This window comes from Bactrocera neohumeralis, chromosome 5 (genome assembly GCF_024586455.1).
Source record: "Bactrocera neohumeralis isolate Rockhampton chromosome 5, APGP_CSIRO_Bneo_wtdbg2-racon-allhic-juicebox.fasta_v2, whole genome shotgun sequence".
Classification (NCBI taxonomy): domain Eukaryota; kingdom Metazoa; phylum Arthropoda; class Insecta; order Diptera; family Tephritidae; genus Bactrocera; species Bactrocera neohumeralis.
This window is the reverse complement of record NC_065922.1, coordinates 27,984,948-28,006,424: the sequence shown is the minus strand read 5'-3', so window position 1 is coordinate 28,006,424 and position 21,477 is coordinate 27,984,948. Positions and strand designations below refer to the sequence as shown.

The window sequence follows — 21,477 nt, the reverse complement described above, 5'->3', positions numbered from 1 at the left end:
GACATCTTCATGAAATTTTGCATGGATTATTGTATACATGTACTTTAATAGTACGAACGGTACAATCTCCAAACAAATTCTTCAGATCGGACCACTATGGCATGTAGCTGACATACAAAATGACCGATAAAATAATGTTTTTGCATGGAAATTCTTCCCAAAGGTAAAAGGTGCGATCTGGGATTATCTATAATTTCCAATTTTTAGCGCCAAACAAGCTTGCGTTTTAATAACTCCGCTTACTATTAATGCCAAGATTGTATCCTCTGAAAAGCCTTTGAAAACACTTAGACAATTTCAACACCATTTGAGTACAAGAAAAAAAGAATGATCTCTTTCTATCGACCTGATTGTGCCACATTTCAAGCAATCTCTCGTTTTGCACTTGCCTCCTGCTAAGCGTTGACAGCGTTCGCCAAGTGTGGACGCTGCATTTGATTTTGCAACATATATGTGCGGCATATGTATTTGTGAATGTATGTATGTATGTGTGGCACCCCTTTGTGACAACCACTGATAAATGTTGCAACTACTGTCACAGCTACTTACAACAAAGTTAAATGGCATTTTTTTACGAGGCGTGAACAGCAAATTACGAAATTTATGCATTTTTATAGCGAAAAATGGACACATTTTAAGCCTCTAAGTAGTCGGCAGCTATGTGCATAAGTATGTATGTGTGTGTGGCGGGTATTTATTTATTGTTTCGTTTTTTATAAAGTGTTGCTGGTGCGTCGCATCATTGCTGCTGACAATTTCAGCAACATTTATTTCGCACAGACACACATACACACACACTTGGCATATACCGAATATTTATGCCGTTTGTTTTAACAATTTATCAATGTACTTGTTGCATGCGCTACCATAGGAATCAAAGAATGCACAACAAATTGCGGCCACCGTTCATTTACTTTGGCTCATCAATTAGCGCGCGACGCATAATGGCATGCGCCAGCACACAACCACAACAAAACCAACTACAACTACTTCTGGTTGCTCACTTTCGGTTATACTTTGCGGCTGGCTTCAACATCATTGTCACAACACCAGGCAAGGCGGGCAATGCTGCGGTTTAATTCATCGGAAATTGAGCGCGTAATTCAAATTCAAGCAAACAGCAGCAGCCATCGAAAATTTATAATCACTTCCAATACGCTTGGCAGTGCAAGTCTATTTGGGCTTGCAATAGGAAGTTAAAAGCAATTAAAAGTGGAGGCGCTCTGGCTGCTGCTCGCAGGCACCAACAACTGCAGTTGGGCCTCTGGGTGTCATACAAATGCAGTCTACAAATGTGTGTGGCATATGCACTGCCCTTTCATATGTTGCATGCTGCACCATCAACTCTTAAACCATAAGGTAGCTTCATTGGCTCGATCCTGCCTCTTTGTTGCAGCTTTGAGAGTGATGAAATGTTCGAAAATTAATGCCATCGATGACGTGAATGAAATGTTTTTCTCTTGTTTCCTATTCATAGGCATATGCAAACAATAAAAGCAACTCCGCGCACATACACAAACAGACACACATTCATACAGCTGCATTTGATCGCGTGTGTTGTGACTTTCCGCCCTCGGTTGCTTCCAATTGGAAATGCCGAGCACAACACTGTCGCTTCGTTCGACTCAAAATAGCAATGAAATGAAAGAAAGGCACATAAAAGGGACACCAGAAGTTATGAGAATATTATTGCCAACTGTTAACAGATTTGTGATTCGTTTGGATGCTCGTATGTTTTTGTTTGCTTGCGCTACTGGCGGAACTCATACAAATTTTCCTTCCTGTTTGCTGCGGAGATCAGTAAGTGGCTTTGTTGTTGTTGGAGTTGACAAAACATTTTCGATATTGCGGTATTGAAAGTTTTACGACCAAACTTTTTGGGATATTCAACTAAATATGGAAGTGTATGGAGTAGCAAGTTTGGCATGCAGTGACATTCGACGACTGGATACTCATAAAACGGAGTACATAAATTTTTTAATACTTATCAGTTTCGATGAAACATCTTAATATCTAAATCAGATTGCTTTATTTCGAATTATATCATTGCTTAGAAGTTGGTAGCTAGTTTAGTTGTTGCTTTGTCCGTGCTCTTCTTATAAAGTGTTAGGTTTAATAGGTTAAACAAAAATTTCAAGTCAAAAAATACACTTTTCTTTGTGGACTTTTTCTGAAGAGCAATACATATTTTTTTTATTATTTTTATAATCGGTGACTCATTTGAAAAATTTTAGATTCGCTTGATTCCGTAGCCGATGCTCAGGGAAACTTCCGAAAAAAGTGGCTGGCAGTGAGCAAGATTTTTTTGTTTACAATTAATATTTTGATTTTTCACAAAAAAAAAAATAGTTTTTTGTTATTTCTTCGATCGTTATCTGTCAAATACATATATCTAAAATAATAGTCGCATGAGAGTTTTACATCGAACGTTTCGAGAAAAAAGCGTTTAACCGATTACACTAAGTTAAAAAATTCTTACAAATAGTTCGTATCTCCGAAAATAATTGCGGGATCAGCTTCAAATCGACAAGAAGAAAATAAATTCCGGCTGCACCGAAGCTATAATACCCTTCACAGTTTGTATGACAACTATTTGCTATAGTGAACAGATCCAAACAATATTCGAAGATTGAAGTATTAACTTCAACAATAATGTCTTCCAAATTTCGTGAAAAGACATATGTATCTTGTCAAATAAAAAAGTTTGATTTGAATTGGTCGGTTTGTATGACAGCTATATGCTACATTGGTCCGACAGATGAGGTTCTTGGAGAGAAAGGAAAACTTCATCTAAAAAATTGTGGGACTACTTGGCATACATATATAAAGAAAGACAGACAGATAAACACGGTTAAAGTGGTGTCTTTTTCCTCATTTTCTAAGCAAATTACCACAGTAATGTATATATTTTGTAAACCATCAGAAAGTAGAAATATCAGCAAACATAGAGCCTACTGGTTTTCTTTTTAATATCTGAAATTTGGAATTGAGATTTTTTGATTAAAATTTTTTTGCTTCTAAGTCGATATAAGGTTCCTTTCCTAATATTTTAAATTAAAAAATAACTTGTATTCGGGACATAAGTAAGTAAGTTTACTCAAAATTTCGTGAATGAACGAAAGTGGGTAGAAGATGAAAATAAAAAACCATAAACATGGATATTTAAATTTTTCACAAAAATGTCGAGGTTATGTATAAAAAAAAGTCTATATATGTACAAAAGTTACTGATATTTTAATTATCTACAACATAGTCATATAATTTTTTCCATAGGGCTCATAGTTTTGCCAGAAATCGAGATAAACCGTTTTTAACCCTTAAAAATTCGACCACGCCTCCCCTACCCTTTTCCCGACCTCAGATCGCCCATAAATTATTTTTACTTTAATGCTTGTTATTTAATCGGTTGCGATGGTTTCATCCTACTATAAATTTCTTTCTTTTTATAATTTTCAAAGGCTTCTGTACTAGTCTACAAAGATCAGAATGCCTACAACCAAATATACACAATGGTATGAAGAATCGACTACCAACACTATCCCATTTCACCACCATCCATTGCAAACGAAGAGCTCGAGTAGCCGCAAGAAACTAGAGTGACCCTTGCGCAGCTGGATACTGTACTGTTAAACTTCTACTTATCCAGAATAGAACCTGACATAACAAATAAGTGTCCAGCGTGCAATGGGTATCCGTATAACACTAGCCTCCTATGCCTTGCTAACCATACTTATCTAACACCCTTCTCCCTTTGGTCCGAATCCGACGAAACAGGCCTGCCATTGGATGACGTCGATGACAACTTATCTAATCCTTAAAACTCCATACAAACGGGTGTAAGGTACCCATTGCAACAACAACTAACCCATTTCAAGACAATTCATATCTGTACACACATACATAGATATGTATGTATATAATTGCAAAGCTTATTTCTCCTAATTTGTAATCTACTTCTATGAATTTCCATTTGTAAAAGAATGTTAAAAATTGTAACAAGTCACTTACATTTTTACATTCTGGATGTTGCTAAACAAATAGTATAGCACCTATATACAAGATAACACTCTTAATCACATATTTAAACACAAAATATAAAATTTATTAACTGTGAACGCAAACATTGGATAAAACACAACTACAAGTATTTCCGCCAATTTATACAACAACAATATACGATCCACAATAATTTCTATTCCCACCCATGTGATAGTGCGAACTTGGCAGCACTGTAAATACCAAAATCAGCTGCTGCTACTATCATCCAACATTTTACTACTTAAACGTTTGTTTGTGAAATACGCATAATTTTTGGCAATAATTCTAGTTCCAAAAAAATAAATAATAAAAAACAAATAAAATGAGTGAACCATCTACGCCAAACACACCTGGAAGTCAAGCTCTTGTGAAACTTAAGGAACGTGACAAGGGTTTGCAAGACTTCAAAGTTCCTCTGTCCGGAGCAGTGCGCAAAAAAACTAAACAAAAAATACTCACAGAGGAAATGTACATCGAAGAGCTTTCTAAAATTATTCAACGGGATTTCTTTCCACATTTGGACAAATTGCGTGCACAGAATGACTACTTGGACGCGATGGAGCGTAAAGACTATGCACAAATGGAAGCAATACGGGCCAAATACAGTGGTCGCAGACCAACCGACAGAAGCTGTATGTACAAAATCTGTCGGAAAGATATGTGTATACTTTTTATAACGAATATCTATAACTTATTTTATATTAATTTACAGCTATGTCTCCAGCTACATTTGAGACACCAGCAAGTGCGAATGGAATTGTGACACCGCGACATGATAGCAATGATGTTTCAGACACACCCAAATCCACTCTATCCATTTCTTCTAAAACATCAAGAATAGACGAGGGAATTAAGTCTATATCAGACAAACATTCATTGGATTCATTTTTACAGCATTACACCAGCGAGGACAATTATAGTTTCCAAGAAATCATAGATACTGCTGACGAGAAATTGCGACAAAAGTTTGCCGTGCTTTATAATGAAGAAAAGTTGTCAGCCGATAAATTAGCACGCGCTTTAACTTTGCCATCAATTGAAAAACAGTTTGAAGAACCCGATCCTTTAAGAAAGGTAAATCATGTATTTACGACCATATAGCTTATCAAATTTTCACATGTTGACCTTCTATTATTACAGATTGAAACTTGGTCATACACAAATAAAAACTCCATTATGTACATCCCCGATGGTGTAGATCTTACCGAGAGAGAACGTGTGGAAGCTGCAAAAAGGCGCGAAATAATAAAGCACAATGCTACACGCCTCAATTCAAATCCTTTTGCTGAAACAGCTAATCAAAAGGCAAACAGCGAATTAGTTAAATCCCAATCACAAGCGCTTATGAATAAAATTGGCTTAGATGGCAACGTCATAACACCCGGAAACGAGAGTGAAGGTCCTCAAGTGCGTGGTTTCAGTCTAGTGAAAACGCCTTCGCCACGGCCAGGTGAAGCATTTTCACCACTCATGACGTGGGGTGAAATTGAAGGTACACCCTTTCGGCTAGATGGTTCTGACACACCAGTACGTCCAAATGTGGGACCTGCTTTCACAATTACTGAAAATTCACGACGTGAAAATATTGCTTTGGCTTTGGCTGAAAAAGTTGGTGAAAAGATGCGTGCGCAAAAGCAAAGGGCCGCTGATACAGCACGTAAGAATATTAATTCACCATTCATACGTTCAAATATGGAACGATTGGCTTCAATGTCACCGGCAGCAAGACGACTAGCCACTTCCAAATTAGGTTTAAATACAACGCCGCTTATGCCCACACCACAACGTACACCAGGCAAAGCTATGCACAGAGCCGCACCAATGCCAAAAGCCCGTAAAACACCATCAGGTAGCGCTGGCACCAACTCCGCGCCAAGCACGCCGAAACAGATTAGTAGTGGCAAATCAACATTAACCGATGATTTGCTGAAAATTCCTACAAAACGATTGCGTGCCTCAGATTTCTTTTAAACTGGTGCAAAGCATATTTGCGGAAATGAATGGAAATTATATAAATTAGTTTACAAGTAAGCGTACAAAAGCGAATGTGTGGTAACATAGGACAAGTTTACTAAAACACTAATAAGCATATTTAAGAATAAAAATAATTGATGAAATAAGTAACGATAGTTGACTAAAATCCTTGAAACTAAATTATTATAAATATAATTGTTTTGATAAATAAAACAAATTTATATTAAGTTCCGAAAATGCTTTCCATTATATTTATTTATAATTTATGTACACCCGAATTATTGTATATATTTTGCACAATTATTTAGAGCTAAATGTAAATGTTTGCTAAAATTTGAGACTGACCTAAGTAGCACTTCCCTGCATTATATTGTGATTTTGCATACTTGAATTGTATTCTCTCACTCATCATAGTAGTCCACATGATCACCAGTTTTGAATTTTTGCTCCTGTAGCACCTGTAGGAATTTTGCCGTTGTTTGTTCTGGAGTTAACATTGTTTTGTTATCTCGTTGCTTTTTGAAAAGACCAACCAATTCCTTATTGGTTGATTCTCGCTGAACCTGCTCTGTCATTTCCGTATCAATTGCACCTGGTGCATAATTCAATACAACCACATTATCCAATGCTTGTTCGGTGGCGAGAACACGAAAATACATCTCCCTAGCTGCCTTGCCGGAACAATAGAAACTCATCGATGCAAATGGTTCAATGCCACATTTTGATGTGATGTTCACCACCACTTTGGGTGTACCACTAAAAACACGGAAAAACTCACAATTCAGCGAGATCACAGAGAAAACATTCACATAATAATATTGTTGCCAAACATTGGCGTCGGACACGTCCACGGCACTTTTCGACACATCACCCACTGTACCAGCATTGTGTATGATAAATGCGCGTTCAAAGTCGCTTATTTTTACTCCTTTCAATGACTTCTCCAACAGTTCGCGGAATTGTGTTGCTGTGACGAGACTCAGATCGGTCGAGTAGGTATACACTTTCAAATCATTACCCAATGCCTCGATGCTTTCTTTTGTGTTTAACAAACCTTGTTCGCTACGTGCCAAGAGCACGATTATAGAACCCGGCTTCAATTTGGCTGCAACTTCAATGGACATACGCTGTCCAATGCCACGTGATGCGCCTGTTACAAATAGATAAGTACGTTTTTCCAAATCCAATACCATTTTCGCTTGATTTTTCTTGCTTGTAATTTATTTCGTGTTTATATGTTTTTATGACTGTTTTGTGTAAAATTTTTTGAACTGCACTTATTGAGACAAGTGATGATTGTCAAAATATTACAACTTGTTGCACAAATTTGAAAAATGTTTGCCTTCTCTGCCAGCTGTTTACGCTACAATGAGTTTAGCGGTTGACCTTCGTTTTGGTACTTCACCAACAGCAATAAAATTCACGAATTTCACTCCAAAGCGCAGCTGCCAAACCAAGCTGAATCATAGCACACACGAGTATAGGTATCTATAGCAAGGGGGCCGTGGTTGTTGTAAACGGTCAATGCTTTGAGAGTTATTGAGTAAGCGCGTTGATTGCACTGAATACACACTTATACACGTACATATACATACGTATGTATATGAATGAGTGAAAAGTAATCTTGAAGTGATTGGCTCTTAAAGCTAAAAGGTTATCACTTTCAAATTTAAAAGTTGTTATATTCTTCATACATATGGGTATATATTCATTAAAGCGGGTCGATATTTTTTAAAGTCGCAATGCGATCATTCTGAACAGCTTTGCCTTAGAATATATGGGTCTGAAACCGATTTCGAGACAAAACGGATTTTTAAGGAGAAGTTTACCTTTTAGGGATTATAAAAAATTATTCGCCAGAAATGAAAATTAATAGATAGGTGCATATTGATATTGTTTTGACAATTTTTTGGAATTGGACAACTATTTTACCATGGAATAAAACTGAACAAGTTTGCATGAAATTGTGCGTTTCTAAATCCAATTGCGACTACGGAATCGTTGAAAATGTTGCAGAAGTTTCTTGGGGAATACAACTACTTGGGTGAAACTCAACGAAAATTAGCCTCATGAGGGTCGTCCATCCACTTCTGTTAATGACGAGAACATCGAAAAGTTAAAGAAACTGTGCCTGAAAATCGTCCAACACGACGATTGGTTAATGTTTTGATTAGAATGCGTTTCAATACTAGATTCCCTCTAAAAAACCTGAAACTTTTTTCACACGTCGTCAAATAGAGGTCGCAAAAGAGATGCTTGACAACGTAGATGAGGAGCCTACAGTAATCAAACGCATCATTACTGGTTTCGAAACGTGGGTTTATGTATATGAGGTCGCAAATGTCCCCCAAACTAGCGGATGGCGCTCCAAAAATGAGCCGAAACCAAAATTCACTGAAGGCACTTCAGAAAATTTAAAGATGTACAAATGAAATATCGTTAAAAATATTCACAGCGAGAAGTTTGTAAAGGCAGTACATAAAAGTAGAATATTCTCAACCCGAAATCAATTTATATTTCATGGAACAAGATCTTAAGATCTTAACACCAACAAACAAATATACGAAGCTTTGAAAACCCCATCGGGATGTATAATTATTAATTGTACCTAACACGCGGAGGAACCATGGAATAAACATTTGAAAAACTTGTTTTCAGTCCAATTATTTGGGTCACATTGTTTACTTGATTGAAAACATAATATTTGGGGCACTTTGTAATATAAAATAAAAAAACAGTATAAACAGACTCCAACTTTGTGAAAATTGGCAAAATATTATCAATCATATAAAAAATAAGCACGTCCCATGAAAAATATTAAATTATGCCAAGGACTTAGCGTAAAAAGAAAAATTAGAAAACAATGCACTCAACTAAAAATTCGGGGAAGAAATCGAAGCGCAGTACAATAGATAAGGCGACGTCTAACTTGAAAACAAATACCCAATTGCTGGAATAAAAAAGAACAAAGCTAGATTTCACAGAATTGTCTGTATATCATGGGAAAAATATGTATTATAAGTTTCTGTACTTTTGATTTAAAAATATTTATAAATCATACTTCACTAGCACCCCACATAGCAACAGCAGCAGCTAGACAATAACCCATACAGTTCCAAGTATGTTATTGACACTCGTTTTAATAATTTGCTTTAAACAGCCAAAACACCATTTTAATCAACATACGTACATACATGCATATTATTATTTGTTCCATCAGAAAATCACAACAGGAAACGCAATAACGGTACAGTACACGCATCGTAAAAAAGGTTTTCACTGATTTGAACACTTCGCGGGAGCACACGAGCATGAGTCACTTATACGCTGACAAAACCGAAGTTAAATTTATGCTCAAGATTTCTCGCTAAAGTATGTATGTATGCGTGTATAGATGTAAACATGCACGTGAGCGAGGTCTATGCCCTATACCAAAGCTTCTTTTATGCGCAGTGAGAATACCCTGCACAGAATTATGTACTTTAGTGGTGCGGGGAGCTAAAGAAAATTGTATTGCAATAAACAACCAGTTTTACATAAGTGTGGAAAAGCGAAATTAGAACTAAAAAAAAAACTTAATTATTTCGAGAATGTTTCTGTACCAATCGTTTTTCCAAAACGTCTACAGTTTATGACATAAAGAGAAGGGTAGAGAGTAGAGATCAATGTCAAGATGTAGATTAGAGATAATATTTACATGAAAGCCTATCGTCTGCCGCCTGAACATCATCTAATAGCATGCTTGAGGCAAATTAGACTTAAAAATGCAAGTGGATTCTTCTGTGGTGGTTAGGATAACGGCCATTAATTAAAGTACTCTTTCACAGATGAAAACATGTTCATTGTTGAAAAAAACTGTTAATGAGCAAAACGACAAAATATACGCAAAGATGTTATGGGACGTCGTTAGGAAGAGGGTTAATTTTACAAAGAAGTTCAGAGTTACTCTCGGTAGTAAGTCGCAGTGGAAAGATTCCACGCTCGACATACTACTGCGCAGCGCTTTCCAGTGGTACACTGACAGATCGAAAACACCGGAAGGCACTGTTTCCGAGCATCTTTCAAGCAGAAGTCTTTGCTATAAGTCAGTGTGCAGAACTCAATCTCCACCACAACTATCGCTATACTTAGTGATAGTCAAGCGGCACTAAAGGCGATCTCAGCGCATGAGGTTAAATCGCTTTTAGTGGAATAATGTATAGGAAGGCTCAACCGCCTATCAGTGTGCAACCAGGTACTCCTAATGTGGATGCCGCGCCATAAAATGGTAGCCCGCAATGATCTGGACGACAAACTAGCCCACTTTGCGGCAGTGTCCAGGATGAAGGGGCCACAACCATGCATTGCAGTGGGGACCCACACTTTAAATGAGCTTCTCCGCATGGAGGAGAGAGTGGGGAGTGCACAGCATTGGTAGAAGGCAGCAGGAATGCGCTATGCCAAGCTACTTCTGGGAGGGTACAACCTTGTAAGTGTTAAGGTAATGATCAACCTCCCCCGGTACAAATTCGGCCTCCTTGTCGCGCTCTGTACTGAGCACTACACGCTTAGGAAGCACTTGTCTATCATGGGCATAGTCTCTTGCGCAAACTGCCGGTTCTGCGACATGAAACAGGAAACTCCAGAACACCTGATTCTGGATTGCTCAGCAATTTGCGGAAGCAAGCTCAAGGTCCTAGGTTCCATCTAAGTAGACAGGGATCACATCACCTCAGTCGCGTCCAGCAGGCTCCTGGAATTGTTCAGGTTGCTGGACATTTGTGACCATTTGTGATGTAGGGGAGGGCACAATAGACCATAGGTCGCAGTGCAAAGCCTCAATTTTACTATCTATCTATCTAAACCCATTATTATTAATAAAAGTAATCCATTCTTTTTGGATTGTTACAAAATATAAAATAATATTTGTGTTTTAAGATTTGAAGATACTAATATGAAAGATGTTTTATTTTTTAACGAACATATAAGGTCTTATATATATATATGTATATTTACTTTTTTATTCTTAACATATTACATATGTATATGTAAAAACTCACATACATACATACATATATACATATATATGTATATATATCTGCCGCAAAAAAATAAAAAAAATTCTAAATTATGTAAACTGATTGAAAACATCTTCAAGCGCGCCACGCTCCCATAAAAATATTGTCGTAACTGTTATGAAGTAACAGTGAAAGCTCACATAAGCGAACAACGAGTTACTTTACGGCCACTCATAAGGGATATCGCCTTAAAGAGTTGACGAAATTTTTTTTATTAAAATTACAAATATAATCGAAAGAAAAAAAAAAGTACGACTTTACAAAATTCAAGCATAAATTCAAATAAGTTTTTCTTCGCAATGTTTTTTAATTCGATTTAAATTCGGAAAAATACTACTAATAAACCTAAATCAAAAAGAAAGAAGACTGCATGTATTTCAATAAAAATCAATGAAAAAATACATTGTTGAACTTCACCAAGAAGGCATACATATGTACCTGCTTTTTGGAACGACCGTCTATTGGGGCTTTCACTGTGTTCGCGAATCAATGAACAAATATGGACCTCAGTCTCCAACCCAATTACGACACGCTTGCTTATCAGCATTGCGCCGCTTATCACCGGTTTCATGTTCAGATTATTTGCTCGGCAACACGATTCCCCTATGTCTATGACTGATTCGCCTTTGACTCGATTGTCTGCCTCGCCTACCATTTCTACTTTAAAAAGCCTAAGACGAGCTATGTTCATTCTCAGTTCAACTGTGCAGTCTAAGGTGGTCGAACAACTCAACTAATTGACTTTAAAAAAAGTAAATCTTGTTTGAATTTAAATTATTTCATACGCAAAGGACTTACAAATAAATATTAGCGGTGAAGCAAAGTGAAAGTGCTAAGAAACTGAGTGTTTATAGCAATAAAAAAAACACAACACAACAAAAACTAATCATGTCCTCAAAAAGACAGGATTTAAGCAAGCGCACATTCTTCATACTAAGTGGCGTTTCCAATGGCTTGGGCAAGTCGTTGGCCATCGAAATGTGTCGCCAATATAGCGCCGGCTCATTGGCTATACTCATCGACGTGTCTGAAGAAAACATGCAGGAAGTGAAAAAAGAAATCGAATTCCTTGAACGTGATATTAACGTAATTTGCTGGCCCATTAAGGCGTGGCAAGAGACCAATGGTGTTTACTTCGGCCAACTACTCGCAGCTATCTTACAAAAGTACAGCAATATCAGCTGTGATTTCGAACTCGCATTTATAATACATAATGAGGGCGTTTTGGCAACTGATATATTGATGGAACCTGAGCCAGCCGACAAATGGTTATCCTTCGTACAGGAACATCTCTACGCGCCAGTTGCGCTAAATCAGGCCTTCCTTTCGGCACCACAACTTTCGAAGACACCAAAACTGGTCATCAACATCACATCGAGTTTGATGATCCGTCCATTCGTTTTCAATGCATTGATGTGCTCTTGCATTAAGGCACGTGATATGTACTTCCGGTCAATGGCCAATGAAGAGGGTCGCAATGGGGTCAATGTTATCAGCTATTCGCCGGGCATTATGGAAACACACAAGCCACAATTGGATTTGAATAACAATTTGGTCGATTTGTTAGATTTGAATATTAATGAAAAATTACTGAAATTGCCACGTGTCAGCGCCAAGCAATCTTCGCTCAAGTTGATCAATATTCTGCAGGAAATGTCCTTTATCTCAGGACATGATGTCGACTACTACGACACTTTCAACTTATGAGGAGCACTAATGAAATATTATCTCACATCCACTATTCCCAAAATAATGTGTGATAATATTTCATTAAAAATAATTGCTGAATTGTTGACCCGGCTAACTGATGGTGATTTTGCTAATGAAAACGATGATTACATAAATAAAATAATACAAGAAATTCTTTCTGCTGACATCGAAGATGGCGAGAAGGAAAAAGAAAGCGAAAAATGTGTTGTTTTAATGTTATGAAAATTTGTAGGGCTTTCAAAGAGTTAATTTCGCACAAAAGTTATCAGTGTATAGTTAGACACAGTAGAAGCTTTAGAGTTTGAGCTTTCCACCGACAAAAACTTTTCATTAAAAAACTTTCACGTGTTTTAAAAAGTAGTCGAATTTAAATGGTTTGTGTGCGAAAGTGGCGAATTTTAGATAAGGTCATCAACTCATAGACAAGGAAAGTACATGTCGTCTTTAACCTCAAATTGCTGTATAAAATTAAAAAAGGGACTAAAAATTTCAAAGATATTCAATCAAAACACTTCAATAGTTACACAAAAGTTCACAAGAAAGGCAACTGAAGAATATCTTCGATTTTTTTAAATTCTTATCAAACAAAGAAATTTGTTAAACAAATTTTGATTCGTATAAAAAAAACCAGAAAAACAATTCAAACTCATATCTACATTGCCCAATACATACAAAACTTATTAGGTACTATATTTGTTTCTCTCTGAACCACCCCGTGCTTTTGATGAACGATAGTTGCGACTCTTCGCATAGAAGATGTTTGATAGTTTCCTCATCTTCTATGTATGTCCTGACAGCTATAGTCGTTATATGACGTTCCTAATCAATTAACATGTTTGCCTATTAGGCAGTGACCTGTTAGTACTCCTAGTTCTTATATCATTGGTTTCGTTATCATTCACAGTTCACTGGTATACCACTATGTCTTGAAACCCATTGCTAGTTTATTGTGAAGTAGGATGTTAGATCCACTAAAAGATCAAGGTATTCTTTCACTAACTTAGATGAAACTCTCAGAGACTTTAGTGATATCTCGCCTGGCAATCTTTATTATATAAAAATATATTCCTCGTTGTTCGTACACTCCTTGTCAGAGCAAGAAGTAATTCTTGAATTGCTGTAAAATCCGCCTAGAAGACACTACAGCGGTGTGGTAGATGAAAAGCGATTTATGTATCTAATTTAGCAGAGAAGAGACTACCTGTCAGTCGGTTCGCTAGTTTGAAATCATCCGTATGGATGCTTATCTTTTCGCACTTGTCTACCTCGTCCCTATCCCACTCTTCTCGGGAAGGGAAGGCAATATTGGGGCAGAATTTAGATTCAACTCTGTAGGGTTTCGAAAAGTCTTGGTAATGGAAAGAAACGGAGACTATAAGTATCATAGAATGCCCCTTGTTACTGGCGACTAAAAGGAAGGATTCATTCCCTCAGTCTAAGAGCTGACTTTTCTGCTATGTACTTACAGAACAAATCTGTTGGCGGTAAGTGTGCAATTACGTTAAAGAATTAATTAAATATATAACGTATATGGTACATATATAAATAGTATATGGACAAGAAACAGTTAAAGAAAAAACCGCCAAAAAGCCAGATTTAAAGAAGCATTGACAAGTGAAATCGTTTTTACGAATTATTCTTCGTTATAGTGCACATACTTATGCATATGGTAAACTGACATTATTGACAATGACAATTATATTTAACAAAATGGCGAATTTTACTCAAAACAGAAATGTCGAAAAACTGAAAATTCATTGTACAAAGAAACATACACAAAAGATAAGCAAAAAATCAAAGCGATCTGAGGTTTTGTCTTCTAACAGGTGATCCGAGTAGAGATTTTTTCAATAGCCATTTTTTTTGACAGCGTGTCAAGCTGTCATGTTATTTTTGTTCATCATTTCATCATAGAAAGACTTACGCCTGAACAACGTTTAGAAATTGTTCAACTTTATTACGAAAACTCACCTTCTGTAAAGTATATGTTTCGCAAGCTTCTACAGATCTAGCATTCATTATTGGATAATATTCGACCGAATAGACCATGTCCAACATGCAGTGAAGAAAATATAGCAGCCTTAGCTAAGAGTGTGCACGAAGACCTCGGAGAGTCGATTCGGCGCCGTCACAGCAAATCGGACGGACGTATAGAACGCATTTTACATCAAGATCTGGAATTGAAAGTATATAAAATATAACTTTTCCAAGAACTGATGCCGCTCGACCGTGCCTAGCGTCATCGCTTCCCGCTCTTGAAAAATTCCAAGAAGATTCGACTTTTTCGAGCAAAATTTTGTTTAGCGATGAGACCCATTTCTGGCTCAATGGGTATGTAAACAAAAAAAATTGCCAAATTTGGTTTGAAGATATTCAAGAGCTGCCGTTTCAACCAGAAAAAAACAACGGTTTGGTTTGTTTGTGGGCCGGTGGAATCATCGGTCCATATTTCTTCAAAAATGATGACGGCGACCGTCCCATACATCACTTAAAACAATGGATTTATTGAGAGAACACGTCGGTGAGCAGGTAATTTGACGTTTTGGGCAGATCAATTGGCCACCAAGATCGTGTGATATCACACCGTTAGACTTTTTCCTGTGGGTATATGTAAAGTTTAAAGTCTATGCGGGCGATCCCGCTTCGATTCAGGCCTTGGAGCAAAACATCACACATGTCATTCGCCAGTTACTAGTGGAAATGCTCGAACGAGTCATCGAAAATTGGTTTTAACTGATGGACCATCTGAGAAGCAGCCGAGACCAACATTTGAAAGAGATAATCTTCAAAAAATAGATGCTAAAGAATGTTCTCTCGAATGATAATTCGCCATTAAATTTGAAGTTTCTGTGTGTTTTCCTAAAAAAAAGTAGGAAACCTCGAAATGGATCGCCCTTTAGTTACAGCTGAAGCTTAATGCCCACATTGCTATTGTAATCGCAAGAACTTTTTTGGCAATATTATTATTTTTTTTTATACAGATGGATTTAACAATTTTTTTTACAGATATAAGGGAAACTATAGTGATTTCTTTGACTTATAAGCATGCTGTTTCGATTACTCAAAATATTGGCGTCGGTTGTTAAGGTTAGCTTTAAATTGAACGCTATGAATGTGAACAGATCTTTTATATACTATTGAATTTTGGAAATCAAGGAGACATTACTGACATTCACTACTCCGAGACTGCATATGTACTTATAAAATCTTAAGGGGTTACTTCGAGATTCCACAATACTAGAGGTAATAACAACCAAGGATGTTTTAGTTTAACCATCAATAATAAGTAGAAAACTCCCCAGTTTAGAAAAGCATGTAGAATACCTTAGTGTAAAAGAACAAGGTCTTACGGAAATATATGTGCTTTTCATTTATTTGCTCAATCCCACATTGTAATTCATAAGTTCTAGCTGACCTTACTGCAAGAAAGTATTAATGAAACTTTTTGACGTTTAGGTTTGTTTACAAAGAGACACCACTTCACTCAGCAGCGAATAAATAAAGCGCTGAAGCTCACCTACGCCAACTTTCAGCTTTTTATATACATACTTGTATGTATATATGTATGCATGCACTTAGTTATTGCTGAAGACTTGGCTTAGAGCAAACTGAAGTTTTATCTAATTTAACGAGAATTCGAAGCACGCAATTCTGCACGAAGCAAATGGACGATGCATATGGCAGATTTAGAGATCAGAATAATGGTACGTTATATAAACAACAAACATTTTTAGAACCGTTTCAAAGACAGAACGGCGGTAGACTATGCAACATCGGAGCTTTGGATGGAAGTAATTTAACGGAAAAAGTCGTTATTATAAAAAAATATATACGGTGCGGTTGAAAAGAGTTGACATTTTTTTATGTCTATATGTATTGTTTATGAGACCACAATTTGTGAAGAACGTTTTATTAAAATGTCACCGAAATCCATATGCTATGGACTTTTGTTGATTTTTGTGTTCATTTTAGCGGTGAGTTTAATGAAAAGTGTTAAACATTCATAAAAAAACGAAAACAAATAAAAAATATTATTCAAATACGGCTGTTAAGTCGGAATTTTGAAATAGTTTCATTAAAATTATTGAATAATATCTGTATCTACAGGTGAATGCCGCTTGTGTCTGCCAAGAGAAAGGCGTCGATTACTGTGCCAAGTGCAAGGAACCCACATTCGTGCGGCCTAAACCACGTCATGGCTGTCTTAATCCAGAGTTGGACCTCACACCCATCGGCAACAGCTGTTCCTGCGACAAGCTATTCGTTGAACCGGCTGCATTGCCCAAGCCATGCAGTAATAAAGTACGTGATACTTTTCATTGGTTTCGAAAATGGAATAATTTACTAAAACGCAAAGCACTAGCAGCCATGATTAACGCCAAGCATCAATGCATTAAGCGTCTACATAAACGTCTTACTAATCTAGAAAATGTCGAAACTGAATATTTACCCATAAGCACATAAGTACTAAATAATGATTAGTAAATATTTCTACCATAGTTCATACCATCCAGTATACGTAAGAGTAGCTCAACTGTCATCATTTTCCACATTCATATATGCGTAGTTCATCTTCCATATGCGTCATTTGACTGTACTTCGTGTCGACATCATGCTCATTCTTTGCTTAACATTATCAACATACAAACAACATCGAAATCATCATTATTTTCGTTGAACGTGCGCTTTAAGTCAACAATCTTGCGTTCGTCTCTATTTATTTCTTATCACACACGCACGCGTCTGTCGCGCTTTTTGTTGCTTTACATCGATCCATCTAGTAATAACATCATTCTTCTACTTTCCGTCCAAATAGAAGCCAGCACCGAAAAATTCAGTATGTAAATGCTCAGCGCCGTCGCCAAGTGCTAGTTATTATCCACCAACATCAACAGTTTATGAAACACCGAAAACAGGTGACTATTATAAGCCAGCACCACTGCCATCAACACCATCATTATCCTACAAGTCGTCATCATGCGGTTGCTCGTCGGCGTCGACAATTCCCGCATATCCTTTACCTGAGTAAGTCTCTAACATTCACGCTCTTAATTCTCTCCTTAACTCATTTCAAATTTCTAATTGATCAGTGCAACTTATGCGCAACCACAAGACAGCACAGTACCTGCCGATCCGATAAGCATAAGTCTGGCTTTGCAGGCTAATAAAGCGATAGCAGTGCCAGAAGCCAAGCTGGCCTATGGTTTTGCGAAGAAGCCGATTGATAGTATGAAGAAAATCACCTTCTCCAATGTACCAGAGGAAAATCTCTTCAAACTGAAGAATAATGTTATTACATTCAAAAAACCAAAGCTTACACCAGCACCACTGTCGGAAGAGGAAGAAGTCGACGAAGAAGAATTAGTGGAAACGGCAGATACCCCTGCACAACTTACGTACCAGCAATTGGGTTATGTGCCGGAACATTTTAAGAATCCGAAATTTCGTAAAGTCAGTACAGTTTATAGTGACGATTATTATTCACATGAAGCCGGTTACCCGCTACCGTATAAAGTGAAGGTGGATTGTGGTTTTAAACCCGGACGCATGGCGGCGTACTTCAAACAAAAACCACAAAATGAGCCGGCGGCTTATTACTAGTGGTTATCAAATCGCAAAGCTAAGAACTTGCTATTTTATTTTCTTTAAATGTATAGTAGTTGCATGTATATTTTTCATAAAACCCCTTCGTTAGTCTAAGTTCGTTAAGGCTTTTTTTATAAATAAAATATTAAAAATATATACAGTGAAATTCCCCATTTCAGACCGTGCTCATAGTCGGACATTTCTCATAATTGGACAAATTTCACGAACACAACGTTTTCATTGTTATTTTATAAAAGCAGTTCCTATAACCGTACATAAATACGGACACTAATTCAGTAATATTTAGTTATGTACCATTTAAAGACCCCGTTTTTTTATATTCTTATTATTTGTTGGTGTTTTCAGACAGTTTTTTTAAGAATAATACGTAAAATGATCACAGAAAACAAATTGTCTTGCGCTCACCGGCAACTCATGACATAATTGTCATTCATTACTTCTGGCTGACATTGGCATTTATTAGTTTAATAGAAACATAGTTTTGAATTGCAGCTTCTGATTCTAAGAATACATTTTAAACTTTCGTATTGGTCACGACCTCATATATGGACAGCTCCCCTATGGACAAAAACACTGCGACGATGGGTATCCGGTCATGAGGAATTGCACTGTTTATTGTCCTTTTATTGTGTAAGTTTGTTAATGTTTATCCGAGACGGCGAAAAAATATAAAATGTGTATAAAATACTGTACATTAGAACTTCCACCAGCGGGCAGCGGGTAGAATATGCCTGTCGTAAGAACCGACTGCAATCCAATGCACTTTGTCTGTATTTTTGGCTTGCCTGGAAATTTCAGCATAGTCTTTGTCAGAAATAGTGCTATAATACTCACATTGAAATGATATTATAAACTTTGAATGAGTTTTCTTCTAATGAAAAGACATTTGAAGTTCAAGCGACAAATGTCACCAGTCATTGAATTGCCGGGTGCTCAACTGGTAGTAACAAAAGTTACAAGGTCTGTCCGGAGATTTAAATCTGGTACCATGGGGAGCAGTTAGCTTATGGGTTAGACCAATTGGAACCAAAAAATACGTGCAAAAAGAGTTTATGATTTAGGGCGCTGATCAACGCATTGTATTGATCTACATATGTGCTTATAAAAACACCGTGAGGTTAGGCCGTAGAACTTCCAGGTAAAGTCCCAAATTAACAATAACATGTCATGTTATCGTTGTTCAGTATTGTTTGGCACTTCTGGCTCAATGGATATTGCCGCATTTGGGACGAAGAGAAACCTGAAGATATTCAAGAGCTGTAATTTCATCCAGAAAATCAACGGTTTGGAGTGGTTTAAGTGCCGGTCCATATTTCTTTAAAAATGATGCCGGTGAGAACTTAACCGTCAATGGTGACCGTTATCGCGCCAAGATAATCGACTATTTGATGCCTGAAATTGAAGCTCGTGATCTCGGCGACATTTGGTTTCAACAAGACGGTGCCACTTACCACACATCGCAGCAATCAACGGATTTATTGATAGAAAACTTCGGTGAAATGATAATTTCACATTTTGGATCATACCGTTTGACTTTTTCTAGTGGGAAGACGAAGCCACACCCAACATTTGAAAATGATAATCTTCAAAAAGTAAATGCCAAAGAATGTTCTTTCGAATGATAATAAACATTTCCCAATAAATTTGAAATTTGTGTTTTTTCTTTAAAAAATTAGGGAATCTCAAATGGATCACTCTCTATATGCAGGCAGCGTTTTCAAGACAAAAATAAAATATAAGCTAGTAAACCGCCAATTCGGGCTGTTAATCTTTCGCATTATTCAAGTAGTCAGGTATTTTTATTGTTATCACTTACAATATTTACACCCATTTATTCATAATCGGTTTAACAGTTAATTTCGTAAATATATTATATTTGTAGTGATGTTTAGGTAACATTTTAGTAGCATTTAATGCCTACATTTAGGCACAAAAGAGAAAAAGAACACGGTATTCATGTACTTTTCGTTACTAATCAAATTTAGATCTTTCACTAAATGTATATTAAGGTCGGCTATAAGCGCGTAAAAAAGATATTAAGAACGAAAAATAAAAAATAAACACGCTTAATACTCAATCGATTAAACTGTTATCTAGTAATAAAAATATATTTTATTTTCGGCGCTCGTGCTCACATTCCTTGTACATATCGAAAAAAAAAAAAATTGTAATTAAGTACATTTTAGAAAGACTTAATAGGATAGAAATGATTTTTCTCAAATCTATATACATTCTATATATACTATATAAGCAAAATAAACACCTGAATTTATATCGAAGTTAGGTCAAATGCTAACAAGGCTAAGCTTCTCCTTTTGAAAACCCAATCCAGTACGATTCCATTCATGAATGGTTGCACAAAAAAAAAAAATGAAATATTGACAATTTAAATCAAAAATACTCGTTCAGCTAAGAGATCATAACACCTAATCAAAAAAGTAGCAGCGTTTGCTAAAACCATCACCGGGCCATATTTTCCAAACCAAACGAAGCCGTTGACGAAAATCTATAGTGAGTTATACCCCTATTGCGATTTTCAACTCCACTTAGTTGAATTGAAGTTAAAGCAATTCATCTTCATATCAACAAACTATTTTTTGGTATTACTAACTTCAACTATTTGCAGTAGAAGTTTGATTTGCCAACATAGAATCTGATGGCAATACGGCTATTAAGTTTTCAACGAAAAATCAAATCAACTCTATTCAGTTATTGCTCATGAAAAGGTGAATAAGTATAAGGTTGTCAAAAAAGTCTTGCGGTATTTTTATTGATTTTTTTTTTATTGAAATTGAAATGAAATTTTGATGACTCATGCCCAGCTCTTGACCGATGCCGGTCTCTTTCGACCAATTCAGCGATTTTATCGCAATTTTCGACGATCGGCCTTCCGGAGCGTGGCGCATCTTCGACCACCTCTACACCAGAACGAAAACGTTGAAACCATCGTTTTGCGGTGGAAATGGAAACTGTATCGGGTCCATGAACTGCACAAATTTTATTGGCGGCTTGAGATGCATTTTTGCCTTTATCCTAGTAGTACTCTAAAACATGCCGTATTTTCTCTTTATTTTGCTCCATGCTTGCGACG

At 36.7% G+C, this 21,477-nt stretch overlaps 5 protein-coding genes across 5 annotated transcripts in view; 3 read left to right on the top strand and 2 right to left on the bottom strand.

Moving 5' to 3' along the window:
• LOC126759737 (trithorax group protein osa) overlaps positions 1-21,477 on the bottom strand; it is a 125,119-nt gene that overhangs the window by 65,724 nt on the left and 37,918 nt on the right. The window lies entirely within an intron of this gene.
• LOC126759751 (splicing factor ESS-2 homolog) lies at positions 4,257-6,249 on the top strand. Its single transcript, XM_050474852.1, has 3 exons — positions 4,257-4,670; positions 4,751-5,112; positions 5,179-6,249. Exons 1-3 carry the CDS (start codon positions 4,361-4,363, stop codon positions 6,007-6,009), a joined length of 1,503 nt encoding a protein of 500 aa, XP_050330809.1. The 5' UTR covers positions 4,257-4,360; the 3' UTR covers positions 6,010-6,249.
• LOC126759775 (sepiapterin reductase) lies at positions 6,230-7,501 on the bottom strand. Its single transcript, XM_050474885.1, has one exon. It carries the CDS (start codon positions 7,203-7,205, stop codon positions 6,414-6,416), a length of 792 nt encoding a protein of 263 aa, XP_050330842.1. The 5' UTR covers positions 7,206-7,501; the 3' UTR covers positions 6,230-6,413.
• LOC126759774 (sepiapterin reductase) lies at positions 11,753-12,980 on the top strand. The gene has a single exon (XM_050474884.1). The coding sequence runs from the start codon at positions 11,958-11,960 to the stop codon at positions 12,774-12,776; it is 819 nt and encodes a 272-aa protein (XP_050330841.1). The 5' UTR covers positions 11,753-11,957; the 3' UTR covers positions 12,777-12,980.
• LOC126759767 (uncharacterized) lies at positions 15,986-18,583 on the top strand. The gene is made up of 4 exons (XM_050474871.1): positions 15,986-16,753; positions 16,887-17,081; positions 17,596-17,804; positions 17,870-18,583. The coding sequence occupies exons 1-4, from the start codon at positions 16,643-16,645 to the stop codon at positions 18,378-18,380; spliced, it is 1,026 nt and encodes a 341-aa protein (XP_050330828.1). The 5' UTR covers positions 15,986-16,642; the 3' UTR covers positions 18,381-18,583.

Excerpts from the sequence above, each read along its gene's own strand:
- LOC126759751 (XM_050474852.1), top strand. The coding sequence starts at position 4,361 with ATGAGTGAACCATCTACGCCAAACACACCTGGAAGTCAAGCTCTTGTG. Across the intron at positions 4,671-4,750 it reads CAGACCAACCGACAGAAGCT|CTATGTCTCCAGCTACATTT; the intron begins GTATGTACAAAA and ends ATTAATTTACAG. Across the intron at positions 5,113-5,178 it reads AACCCGATCCTTTAAGAAAG|ATTGAAACTTGGTCATACAC; the intron begins GTAAATCATGTA and ends CTATTATTACAG.
- LOC126759775 (XM_050474885.1), bottom strand. The coding sequence starts at position 7,205 with ATGGTATTGGATTTGGAAAAACGTACTTATCTATTTGTAACAGGCGCA.
- LOC126759774 (XM_050474884.1), top strand. The coding sequence starts at position 11,958 with ATGTCCTCAAAAAGACAGGATTTAAGCAAGCGCACATTCTTCATACTA.
- LOC126759767 (XM_050474871.1), top strand. The coding sequence starts at position 16,643 with ATGTCTATATGTATTGTTTATGAGACCACAATTTGTGAAGAACGTTTT. Across the intron at positions 17,082-17,595 it reads CCAAGCCATGCAGTAATAAA|AAGCCAGCACCGAAAAATTC; the intron begins GTACGTGATACT and ends CCGTCCAAATAG. Across the intron at positions 17,805-17,869 it reads CCCGCATATCCTTTACCTGA|TGCAACTTATGCGCAACCAC; the intron begins GTAAGTCTCTAA and ends CTAATTGATCAG.